The sequence below is a fragment of the Heterodontus francisci genome, chromosome 40, assembly GCF_036365525.1.
Source record: "Heterodontus francisci isolate sHetFra1 chromosome 40, sHetFra1.hap1, whole genome shotgun sequence".
Classification (NCBI taxonomy): Eukaryota; Metazoa; Chordata; class Chondrichthyes; order Heterodontiformes; family Heterodontidae; genus Heterodontus; species Heterodontus francisci.
Genome location: NC_090410.1, coordinates 4607240 through 4620952, shown reverse-complemented (window position 1 = coordinate 4620952; position 13713 = coordinate 4607240). Strand labels below are relative to the sequence as shown.

The following is a 13713-nucleotide window of genomic DNA, read 5'->3' as shown; positions in this document are numbered from 1 at the left end:
TCCCCAAAAGACAATTCCTTTCTAGGGTACAACTCCATGACCATCATCTGTCCGCAGATAACTCAATTAATTGGCCATTAAGCTCTGCATGCGCCTCAACAGTATCAATAAAAAACCTGCATTTATAAGGACATAAGAAATAGGGCTACAGGAGGCCATTTGGCCTTTCTAGCCTGCTCCACCAGTCAACAAGATCATGGCTGATCTACCTCAACTCCACCTTCCTGCACTATCCCCATATCCCTCAAATCTCTTAGCATTCAAAACTCTATTGACCTCTATCTTGAATATCTAGCACTTTTCACAATCTCAGGATGTCCCAAAGCTCCTTACAACCCGAAGCACTTTTTGAAGCGTAGTCATTGTTGTAATGCAGGAAGCATAGCCGCCAATTTCGGTACGGCAAGAACCCACATATAGCAATGAAATAAGAGACCATAAAATCTGATTTTTAGTGATGTTAGTTGAGGGATAAATATGGACCAAAATACAGGGGAGAACTCCCCTGCTCTTCAGATAATACCATGGGATCATATAGGAATTTTTAAAAATCCTCTTCTCTTGAAGGCAGTGACTTCTACTAGTGTTCAGTAACTTGTGCATTCTGCATGCAACCCTAGACTGCCAGGGGCAGTAGGCTAATCGATTAGAAAGGGCGTCACAATGAACCCTGTTTCTGTCATCATCCACCATGCACTTTCTGGTAAAGATCACTGGATAACAATTAGACCAGGACCATGAAGACCAATTTGCTGATTTGACTAAAGATCAGCAAACTCAGCAGGAGTCAAACGTGCAGCCTTGTAGTCTTCATGGCTCAGTACTACACTGGTGTTACAACTTTAAGAAGAATTACAATAATCAATTTCTCAAACTACAATCACAGAAACATAACCTACATTGTTTATCCTTCCTCTTAAAAGAAACTATTTAGAAGTTGTCCTTGTAGCATGCCCTCGTGCTTACACTTTCTGCACCGCTTGTAAAGAAGTACTTGTAGTAGTCTGTATATTCGTACAGAACACAAGAGAGGAGGCTTTCAATACAAGTCTTGCCTATGTGGCTTGGCCCAAAGCCATTATTTTTGCTTCTGTCCACATCATGACACACAGTCTCTTTCAATAGTCAGTCCATCTGGTCTTTTGTACTCTTACCCATCTCCTCTGTCCTGGCTGGTTCACTGCCTCACATGTCTGGGCAAGTACTCTTGTGACAGCCTGATGTGCCTGAACCATTGTTAAGTCTCTTTATTCAGTCAGGATGCTGGCAATAAGACTACTTAGAAAATACTAGCGTCCTGATGGATGACTGAACACTCTTTGTGCAATGGTGGCACACACAATGCTCCAGATCAATATACTTGATATGTTTAAATCACTTGCAACTTAAATTGGATTCATCTTACTTGACACTGGCTCAAACAGAGGGAATTATACTTGATTTTCCACGCAATGTTGCTCAGTTTGGCTCACATTACTTTTACCTTTGGTTCAGAAAGATCTAAGTTCAAGACCCACTGCTGGATTTGACTACATAATCTAGCCTAACAGTTCGATGCAGTACTGAGGGAGTGCTGCACTGTGCAGTGTGCTGGTCTCCAGCTGAAACATTAAACCAGAGGCTCCATCTCCCTGCTCTGCTGATTCAGACACACAATATAAAATCCCACGGCACTGCAGCAAAGAACAATGACCATCACCTGGAACTGTGGCCAACATTCCTCCCTCAATACCACCAGAAACAAAGTTACTGTTCATTCATCTATTTGGTTGTGCAATATTACTGTGCGCGCAAATAGCTGCTTTGTTTGCCTAAGTAACAGCCACTATTTTTCTAAACAATGTTTTCTGAAGCATTGACAAATTTCAGAGAGATGTTACAACGTGCTATATAAATCGGAGACTTTCTAATATTTCTGTGCCACATTGCATTAACCTAACACACTGCTCCCATGCTACTTATCACCCTATGTCCCACAAGACACTATTTAACTTGTTCTAGTCGTTTTACTTTTCTCCAACTTACTATATTTCTCAAAAGACGAGAAAGAAATTTTCAGATAACTACATGGATTACTGTGTATATGGCGGAACAATTTGGCTCGTCGAATCAGTGGAAGTTATTAAGGATACACACCCAAAATGCAATGTGCATTGACCATTGCACCAAATATCACAACAAGGAAAGCAGCTGTGTAAACTCAACAAAAAAAAAACACCTGAAGGTTTGTTAAATGCTGTTTTGGTAAAACTTCAGTGGCCTTTTAGTTTCAGCACAGGTGGTGTTTTGGTGAATTGATTTGGAAGGCATTTAGAAGTATTTGTATGAGAGGAAGCAATGATGTTGTGCTGAAGCAGGTGGGATAGCAGGAATGCTGTCTGCAGCCTCTGTGCAGCTGAGTAACCAAGCAGCATGGACAATGGAAATACTAAACGCTGCAGCAGGAAACTGGGCTTCAGTTATTTATGACTGATTCTTAGAGTTAGAACTGAAAATAAAATAACACATTTTGAACAAAATGTTGTTGCAAAAAAATACTTTTGATACGAATATTTGATAAGAAATTAGGGGAAGAGAGATGAAGGAAGGCACCTCACTACAGAACCAGTAAGTTTACAGCATAGAATGTAGCCATTCATCCCATTATGTCTGTGCTGGCTTTTTGCTAAAGTAATCCAGAAGCAATACCACTCTCTCCCCATAACCCTGTGTCTTCTTCTGCTTCAAATATTTAGATAATTTTCCATTAAAGACTCATTGGTTTGTCTCAACCTGAACCACTTCCTGTGACAAAGCATTTCATGTTCCAACCTTTTGCAAAAAAATTCTTTTAACTTCTCTCCACATTCTAAACGAACAATCTAGTTTTATACGATTGCACAGGCAACATCTCAGACCCTGCTAAATTATGCCCGCTTGACAGTTTTTTTGTCCAACAGATTTATTTCACCAGTGCTGTCACTTGCATATTCAGTTTAATGTCACCAATATCATACAGAAACATAACTGCAGGAGACCAGTACACACATTCTGCAGTCATTTGATTATAAAATGTTGCCTGCCAGTATGCGCAGCTCTTCAGGGGAGATTCCCAACATTACAAAAGTACTTCCAGGGCTGTGACTTGCTTTGGAATGCCCCAGAGCAGTGAGATGTATAAATCCAAGGTCTTTATGGTTCCAGGAATATGGGCCAAAAGGGTGCTGCAAGATCTATGTTGTCAGTAAACCCTTTGGGCTGGATTTTACAGCCCGATGTCAGGGGTCGTAGCAGGGTGAACTGGAAAATGCCTCTGGCAGAGGCCCAGCACAGACCTTGAAGCAGGGAAGGCCTGGCCTGAAATTGCCAGCAGCAGCAAGGCCTCGCAGCGGTTCCCCAGCTGCTCAGCGACGAGAGCCAAATTTACATACTTAAAATGCAAATGAAGGAATTACTTACTTACCCGCTTCTGCCGTCCGTTCCGCTTCGATATTGGTGCCGGTGGCTGGCACTTCCGCCCCTTCGGATCTCCATCTGCAGATCCGAGACGGACACTGGTGGGGAGAGGGGAGCAGGTAAGTCTCTGCGCAGGGGGCGGGGGGAGCGCATCATCAAAGTTCTGATCGCCTCATTATACAAAGGATGTGGAAGCTTTAGAGAGGGTGCAGAGGAGATTTACCAGGATGCTGCCTGGACTGGAGGGCATGTCCTACGAAGAAAGGTTGAGGGAGCTAGGGTTTTTCTCATTGGAGCGAAGAAGGATGAGAGGTGACTTGATAGAGGGGTACAAGATGATGAGAGGCATAGATAGAGTGGATAGCCAGAGACTTTTTCCCAGGGTGGAAAGGGCTATCACTAGGGGGCATAATTTTAAGGTGATTGGAGGAAGGTTTCGGGGAGATGTCAGAGGTAGGTTCTTTACACAGAGAGTGGTGGGTGCGTGGAATGCGCTGCCAGCGGTGGTAGTAGAAGCAGATACATTAGGGGTATTTAAGCGACTCTTGGATAAGTACATGGATGATAGTAGAATGAAGGGTAGGTAGTTAGTTTGATCTTAGAGTAGGTTAAAGGTTCGGCACAACATCGTGGGCCAAAGGGCCTGTACTGTTCTATGTTCTATTTAACACCTCCCCACACAGCTAAACTTTTAGTCAATTCATTTACATGTCAGGAAATATTTCTTCTGAAAACCAACACCCTGTGGATAAGCTTCAGAGACACACAGTATGAAGTTACCACAGAGCTTTAACAGGTAATGTGACAAGTTCTTAAGAGGATACTTTGGGTTATAAGGGGAAAGTTAATAGTTAGCTGTGGTTGAGCTGAGTTACGGGTAACCATAGACTCCATCAGCTTTGTTTCATTGAGTCAGAGGAATCTTGCCAGTTTTTATTTTTTAAAACCTCTACTAAAAGACAGCATATCACGTCTGTGCCAGGTGGCACCTCTGGTTGGATGGAGTGGATTTGATGGTATTTTCTCACCTTTCTTTCTAGCTGTTCACATGATGTCCATACAATGCAAAAGTGACTGTGCCACCCCAGACTGATCCTAATTTGACTCATTGATGAGGGTCTCCGCAGGAAGTCACGCTCATGCCACCTGGGTTCCATTTCACATGAAGTACAACTTCTGTTGTAGGTTCAGGAAGGTCCATTAGATATCGCAGCAAAGAGTTCTGCGCACCTGCACTCAGTGGAATTAATGCAAATTCACAACTTGTAGTATAAATGGAGTGCTACCAGCTGTAAGCTGCTGACTGCCAGCCTTCCATCAGCACAGCAGTATACCTACAGCCTTAACATCGAGCTACAAGAAAGTAAGTTACCTGGCCCAAGTCCATGTTGAAGTTCCTTCCATATGAATAGTCCTAATCCAATGTTCCCATATCCTTTAATTCCCTCCCTCCCCCACCCAACCACCTATCTAACCTATTAAACATTCTCTAAAGCTCTGCTTAAATGGTTTCTGATTCAATCATCAACGACAACAATACATTCCATGGCCTACCAACCCTTTATGCAAAAAGAAAATAAGGTTCTCTTGATCTCTGTCCCAAGTCCTACATTTAACCAATGCAAAGCTCATTCTTCAAGAAATAAGGTGACAATTTCATTTTAAAATTAATGCAGAATTTCAGGCCATTAACAGTGGTTGTGTCTTTGTTCGTTCCGGACTCCACAAACCGGAATATTAGATAGAAAGACAGAAAATCAGAAAGAATAAGGAGAGTGAGACACAGAGAGACAGACAGAGAGACAGACAGAGAGACAGACAGAGAGACAGACAGAGAGACAGACAGAGAGACAGACAGAGAGACAGACAGAGAGACAGACAGAGAGACAGACAGAGAGACAATGTGGTAGATAGAACACAATATAATTTGAATTACATTAGTCATTTAACTAGTTAACTATATTACAATCACACGACATCAGTCACGTAGCATCTATTGTCTTGAGACGAGGCCAAAAAAAACCCCATGTTATCAATAGGCAGTAATGCGACCAATTGCAGAATTACCAACTATGTAACTATCTGCAGCTCCTTTTCCTGCTTACTCTGGATTGAATTATCCAGCAGTTAATGGAACTGGATAATCTTCTACGTTTTAAGTGAGGTAGAGGTATTAACCTTTTAAAATCAGCATTGAAAATCTACAATAAGTTTTCTCCCCATCCTGGCTTGAAGTCACTGACTCTTTCTGGGACATGATTAAACAAGTGGTGGATACCATCAATATTTTCCCAAGTTTTATTCACGTGAGTCAAGATAAACAATGTCGAAATGTTGCCCTCCTAGTGTCTCACGTAGACACTCCAAGCAAGGGAGTCACTGGATATCAATGCATCCTACAGTGAATTCAACCCAATGTTTAGTGGTTGACTCAATGACTTCTGAAGCAGCCTAGCAAACCACTCTGTCGTTTAAAAAAAATGACTAGGGCAACAACAGCAGCTTTGTCAGGGTCGTCCGCATCCCAGAAACGAACAATAAAGATAAACTACAGCTGGAGCACGATGGATCTGGGGCCACAATATAAAAGGCACAGGGAGAGAAGAAAGTTAGGTACGGCATTCCAAACTACAGTATTCAGTTTCAACTCAAAGCACTTGTGGTACAAAACCCCAGCATAACTGTGCTTTGCCCATGTACAAGGCACACAGGTTGTTCCTTTACCTTGCAGAAGAAAATAATCACTTGGGGTGCGTTTCAGACACATCTTTGCCTTTTCGTTGCTCCAATCCACTTCCAGTGCTTCCTTAAGGGGGCAAAAACTCACTGTCTGGTTCAAGAAAAAACAGGAATGTAAAAAAAAATCACTCAATTGAACACTGGCAAATAGAATTTTCTCAAACAATTCCTTACCTGCAGTAACTGCAATAAAACACTAGGAGGGCTCTTGCTGAGCAGGTTGCAAAACGTCAGAAAAGTAACAGGAACAAGAGAAGGCCATTTCGCCCCTTGAGCCTGTTCCACCATTCAATGAGATTATGGTTAATCTGGGACCTCATTCTATATATACACCTTTGCTCTGTATCACTTGGATTTTTGTTAACCAAAGATATCAATCTCAGATTTAAAATTAACAATTGATCCAGCATCAATTGCTGTTTGCGGGAGTTCCAAACTACTACTTTTTGCTTGTAGAAATGCTTTCCTAACTTCACTCCTGAAAGGTTTGGCTCTAATTTTCAGGTTATGTCCCTAGTCCTAGACTCCCCAACCAGCAGAAATAGTTTCTCTCAATCTATCAGTTCCCCTTCATACCTAGTAGCCTTTCACTACTGCTGTATACCCAACACACACTGGCATCGAACAGTCGGTGCACTAGCTAAGAAGTAACTGAACATTGAGATTTCTCAGGCAGAGAGTGAAAGTTCCTTAATTTCTGATCTCTCAGATTTCAGTAGAATGCTAAGTCATTAACGCCCGTGCTGTATTCATTAACAGTACTGGTGAAACACATTGGGGCTGTTTACTGTTGAACTGCACAGCCATCCAGGGAGAGGAAAGTGAGGTGAGGATTTACAAACTGTGCTTGGAAAAGTGAGATAATGCAAGGAAGAAGCCAAAAGAATAATATGTACCAATGAAAATACTTAGGATATACAGTCTACTTACAACTATCAAACCTGCATTCACAGCAACAATTCTTAAAAGGGGATTCACAGTAGAAATATCCAATCCTAAAGTTCAAGCAAGCATGCAATTTACCTATGTTGCTGTAGGACAGTCATTTCTCAACATGCTTCAATATCTCTTTGCACTATTTCTCTGCTTGCAGAATAAGACGGTACATGGTCGGCAGGGCGAGATACACACAATTGGGGCGCCCCAAACATTTCGATTCTCTTTCAAGAAAGTCATCCTGGAAGTCAAGGGCTTGGGAAGGGTGGGGCAGAACAGTGAAGCTGAATGCAGCATGAGCTCAAAGCTGGTACCATAATGCTCGTGTCAAGCACCTCCAGAAGTGAAAATTGATGCAAAGTATCTATTTAGCTCATCTGCCATATCCTCATGCCTTAACTTGTGTGGATAAATTAACAACTTATATTTATACAGCACCTTTAATGTAATATCATGAAATCAATGCAGTATTTAATTTGACCATGGTGAGTTGCTTTATTTGTGTTGTTTTGAGTCTCGTCTGATCAAATCTTCATTCGATATCCAAACACAAGTGAGAACACTCATTCATTTGCCCTTTCTAGCTCAGGGATATTGAAACCAAATGCAGAAGGAGATTAGCTATCACACCAAGAAAAAAAAAATCAGTGCATCAGAAGTAGTCCATATGGCTACATTCCACCTTTAATATGAGCCACTTGATAGACCGTTGGTTAAGCCCCTTTGAAAGTACTAGAGTATTCTTATTCCAGCCTAATTACCAGAGCTTGTGTCAACATTTACAATAATTGCCACATTTGTGTCATCGGATTGGGTATGTTACATTATTTCTGGCTGGGGCCTTCAGTAATGAGAAGCTGAAAAGGGAAAGCCTATCCAACATCTCAAGTTATCATAAACACGATTATCTGATCTGTTTAGGTTATTCAGGAGATTTAACAATTCAGGAAGGGGAATTAATTGGAAGATAATAGCAGTGTTCTTGCAGTGAAAATCTTAACGCTCTTAAAAGATTTTTAAAAAACATAAAAGCTGGACATGCTACATCACTCGGCTTCTTGAAGATAGGTTTAATGCTCTAACTTCAGTACAACTCAAAATGGTAAACACAACATTTTCCTTCCCTTATCCACATTCACACAGCCACTAAAACAAATCAACTTGTATTTACATAAAAATGTCCCAAGACACCTCCAGTGAATCATGGGTGCTGAGCAAAGATTTGGAACGGTGAGCAGAGATGGGTTTTACAGAGGTCTTTTAAGGAGATGGTGAAGGGAAGATGGAAGAATATTCCAGACTTGGTGGCTTAAGGCATGACTTCCAGTGGTAGAGTGAAGGGAGGGGAGACCCATGAGAGGCCAAAGTCAGAGGGACAGAGAGCTTGAGCTTACATGGCTTAGGGAGGTCATGGAAATGGAGAGGGGGAAAAGGGTTTTAAAGACAGGAACGAGAATTTTTTAATTTTTGATTACCGGGATCCAAAGCAGGGGTGGAAGGGGTGACAGAAGAGAAGAGTAGGAGTTAGTGTGGAAAAGGTTACAAGCAGCAGAGTTTTCCATGGGAAAAGGGTTGGAAGACAGGCTTCTTTAGTATAAAAGTTTATAATTTGTGCTCTTCCATTTGAATGATTATTTGATGGCAAAGCTCAAATCTTTATTGTTTTGCTGGTGTTTGTTCTTAGTTGCAATGATGAGCATGATTAGGTCGTAAAGATAAAATTCTGGAGCAGCTTTCTTTTGACTTTTCAGACAAGGTTTTAACAGTCCATGAGAATGCCAATTAGATCAAGATTTGAGTATTGCCGAAAGCAGAGACATTTGTCGAAGCTTTTCATTTTGCACTCATCAGGACAATTCGCAAGAGTAAGGGAAAGCAACAAAATTTATACTATGAGAAGAGTGTGCTGATTGGTTGGCAAGGGGGCTCTGATTGGTAGAGGCATTGCCACAGAGGATGCACCAGTTAACTAACAAGCTTTGCTTGAAATTTAAACCAGGCAGCTTGTCTCCGATTGGTCAAGACATTGCCCTGAGGAATGAACCAGCGAATGGCTGTCACATATTTTCTTTAGCTGGAACAGGCACAATGTGTGTACATGTTCTTTCTGTCTGCAAAGAACAGGGCCCTGTGTAATAATATATGTAGCTTCCAGTAGGCGCAAATGCACCACACTGCGAGCCCAGCTGACAATTTTAAATTGTCAGCGTAATTCTTAGCACACGGAGGATTAGTTAGCAAATATTGTCCAATCGTAGAATCACATCGGTGTTGGACACTGTGTTTTGAGTTTTGCAAGCATAGGCTGGTTGGGTACAGCCTGTACATTTTTTTGTTGCCAGAAGGGACATGTTGTTTGATATGATCCGCCAGTCTTTGGGACATACGGCCTATATATCTAACTTCACACTGGCATTGAAATTCATATATCACATTACTCATTCGTGTGATAGACAGAACGTCTTTTTGGCTTAACAGCAGCATCCTGTTTGTGGCGACCACCACACATGTTGCTACTGCATAGTAGCAGCGTGAAACAGCGAGCTTCACCTGTTACTCATATTTTTGGGATAATTACCCTTTTCAGGGTAATAGGAGGTAGAGTGGGCACTTTTCAGGGCCGAAAATGACCAACCAGCCCGTGCTTGCAAAACTCAAAACAGTGTCCAACATTAAATGTGTTCCCGTGATTGGTCAACATTTGCTAAATAATCCTCAGTGTGCTAAGAATTACGCTGATAACCAATTTAAGATTGTCAGTTGGGCTCGCAGTGTGGCACATTTGCACATACTGGAAGCTACACATAATACACAGCCCTGTTCTTTGCAGATAGAAAAAACATGCACACACATTGTGCCTGTTTCAGCTAAACAAAATAAGTGACACCCGTTGGCTGATTCATTCCTCAGGGCAATGCCTTGACCAGAGTCAAGCTGCCTGGTTTAAATTCCAAACAAAGCTTGGCGGCTAACTGTCAGTCACCATAAACTGGTGCATTCTCCATGGCAACACCTCTACCAGAGTCCACTTGCCAACCAATCAGCACTCTCTTCTCAACATTGGTATTCTTGCGAATTGTCCTGATGAATGAAAGACAAAAAGCTTCAACAAAATGTCTCTGTTTTCAGCAATACTCAAGTTCTGTACTACCAAATGACTATTCAGATCACCTGCTTGGTGATGAAAAGCCTAACATGCCTTACACAGCATTACTGTCAAATTTTAGACTCAAACATTAGAAATGAAAATAGAGAATCAGTATGACGATAACAATGATGAGGCAAAGAGGAAACACTTGCACTGCCAGTACAGGGAGAGAAAATTTCATCGACTCCCTTCTGTACCTGGAAAAAGGGACCTACATTGAGGCGTTGCCGGACTAGGAGCCAGTTTTAAATTTCGCATCCTTGTTTTCAAATCCCTTCATGGCCTCTCACCCCCACCTCTGTAACTGCCTTCAGCCCCAGAACCCTCCAAGATCTCTGCATTCCTCGAATTCTGGCCTCTTGCACATCCCCGATTTAATCGCGCCACCACTGGCGGCTGCGCCATCAGCTCCATAGGCCCTAAGCCTCACTGCCTCTCGTTTCCTTTAAGACTGTCCTTAACCAAGCATTTTACCTTCATGCGACTTGGTGTCAAACATTGTTTAATAATTAAATAAAAAAACAAAGCGCTGAACATAGCAGGTCTGGCAGCATTTGTGGAGGCAGAAACAGAGTTAACGTTTCAGGTCTCTGACCTTTACACAGATCTGAAACGTTAACTCTGCTTCTCTTAAGTATTTCCAGCATTTTGTTTTTATTTCAGATTTCCATCTGCAGTATTATGCTTTTATTATTGTTTGATAATGTTCCTGTGAAGCACCTTGAGATGTTTCATTAATGAAGGCGCTATCTAAATGCAACTAGTTTTGAAATTCTTACTGTCATGATCATTTAGATAGTTCAGCTCTTCATTCTCTAGAAGCAGTTAAGCAGAAGAAATTTAGACCTTTACTGTACTAAAATTTTGCAATCTTTTAATCTAATCTATTTATATGTTACTAAATTGTAATGAATTATGAGCAGTTTTTGTAATGTGCACTTGTACCCACCAAGAACTGACAAGATGCAATGCAAACTCTTACACTTCAGGAGACACTTGCATCTCATCAGTGAGAGGTGCACTGAAACCAACACCCCACAATCCAAGAGGCAACATTCTCATCCAGGGTTAAATCTATACCTCCCATCATCCCAGAAGTCACAATGTAATATCTCAGCCAGCCACGACATCATCCGGTAATCTCAATGTGTGAATATCACAAAAGGAAAAAAGGTTCGAAAGTTCAGTTGCAGGAGACAGTGGGTTACTGAACCACAGAGCAGGAACATCCTAGGTTTCTGTTCAGTTAGCAAATCTCAATAGATGAGTGACAATAAGGCTGTTGCAATTGGTGGTAAAGCCTGGCTACCCGACCCGAACACATGTTGGGTCGGGTCTATATTCCGAGTCCAGCATTTGGGCTCGGGTTGGGTCGGGCTGGACAGGACAGTGCTGCTTCCAGGAAGTCACGGGATCAGGCTTACCCACGATTCCCCACAACTTATCTGCAGGAATAGCCTGCTGCCGGAACGGATGAAGGATATTCGGATTGGGTCAGGTGTGGAAAGAAATTAAAGGACTTGGGTTCGGGTTGGCTGTGATCGGGTCGGGTTTTAATTTTATACCCGACTCAGGCTTTAATTGGTGGTGCTGGAGGGAGGTAGAGATAGAGATGGAGGAGGGAGTATCCGAGTTCCTATTTCTGGTTGCCAATAGCATCTAGGTCTACACATGACTGGATCAACAGCACCTTCCAAACCTGTGACCTCTGCCACCCAGAAGGACAAGGGCAGCAGGCGCATAGGAACACTATCACCTGCAAGGTCATCAAGTCACACACTATCCTGACCTGGAACTATATCGCCGTTCCTTCACTGTCGCTGGGTCAAATTCCTGTCACTCCCTTCCTAACAGCACTGCGGATGCATCTACATCACATGGACTGCAACGGTTCAAGACTGCGGCTCACCACCACCTTCTCGAGGGCAATTAGGGATAGGCAATAAATGCTGGCCTCGTCAACGATGTTCACATCTCATGAAAGATGAAATAAAAGGATGGTCAGTACCCATGGAACCAGACCTCCGCAAGGGTCAAGAGGGGGAGACAGCAAAAAAAAAAAACACCTCACCGGACATCCCCAGAAAGACTGCAGTCTGACCTCCTAAACTCAACTTCTCCACCAATCCGCACACACTGAATAGATTAGTTATCTGACCTCTATTCAATTAGGTAATTAATTCTAGATCACTAGCTATCGGCATCTCCCACAATACTACTAGCAAAAGAAAAAATACCAAGTAAAATGAAATGCATATGATTAATTTCAGGGCTCTAATCTTATCTGAATCCTAGCTTCTCTCATTTTTAGATTACCTGAACCCCTCAATGAGATTCTTTATTTTCTGTACAACTTAGAAGTTGGGAAAAGTACATTCAGTGGATCACCTACAGTTGAAATTTATGTTAATGATTGTTAATCTGTGAAAATGGTAGCCTACTAAAGATATGGAGTACACAGGTAAGTAACACCTGTAGTAACAGTCACTACTAGTAGAACAGACTCGGGACAGAATTCCCTCTCCCAAATTTAAAGTCAGGATCTGTGTTAAACAGAACACCAGGGAGTGTCTACAAGCCTGTAACCTAATCTGAGCTCATATGGCTGTTATGAGCTTTGCTGTTTGCTATTTAGGTCAACGTCTTAATCCCTCAATCAGATGATATGTTGTAACCATTGCTGCATATCTATTATTTAACTCTGTATGCCTTTAGCACTCTGTTTGAATTAGAGTTATTTTCTCCTGAACACGGCTTTAAAAATTATTTAATACCAATTGCCATGTGAAAGTTACCTCAAATATCATACATATCATAGGTGAATCACTGTCAAGGAAACTCACTCGAGACAAACTATAGTCGATGCACACTGATGCTCCAATGAATCTCATTTCTCAGGGCCTGTTTCAGTGCTGTATCTCTGACTCTAAAATGTAATTATGCACAAGTTTATATGGAACTTAAAATATGGAAATCTATTGTATCTGTGCAACACTAGTAGAAAGCACATTCAGAAAAGGTCTTCGGGTACACACTACAGCAGAGCCACATTAAGTATGCACAATTTTTAAACCAATAAAACACTGACAGGTGTACAAAATCACAATGTTATTGAATTCTACTGCAGCCTCCTACCTGAGAATATTAACCTGCTTTTGGTCTCAGAAGGTGACAGACCTGATACTTATTTACATCTCAGAACTCAATCATCACCACTGACACAATGTTCCAACAAAGGATATTGAATAAATCTAATATTAAAGACCTAATATTCTCGAGTTGATGAGCTCTTGTACCAGAAAGGTAGCAAACACATTCAATTAATTGACTAAGCACGTGTGTGGAACAACAGGCAATTAGCATCGAGCAGCAAGGTACAGGCATGCCAAACATGTGCTCTGAGCACACTGCTGAATGACTGAGACCTGAACCATCCACAGCATGCCTGAAGGAAG

At 41.8% G+C, this 13713-nt stretch overlaps 1 protein-coding gene across 3 annotated transcripts in view; it reads right to left on the bottom strand.

Moving 5' to 3' along the window:
* sae1 (SUMO1 activating enzyme subunit 1) overlaps window positions 1-13713 on the bottom strand; it is a 103530-nt gene that overhangs the window by 48818 nt on the left and 40999 nt on the right. For all 3 annotated transcript variants that reach the window (XM_068018848.1, XM_068018849.1, XM_068018846.1), the window contains exon 6: window positions 6160-6265. In XM_068018848.1, coding sequence (XP_067874949.1) covers window positions 6160-6265 — 106 coding nt within the window. The remainder of the gene's footprint in view (window positions 1-6159; window positions 6266-13713) is intronic.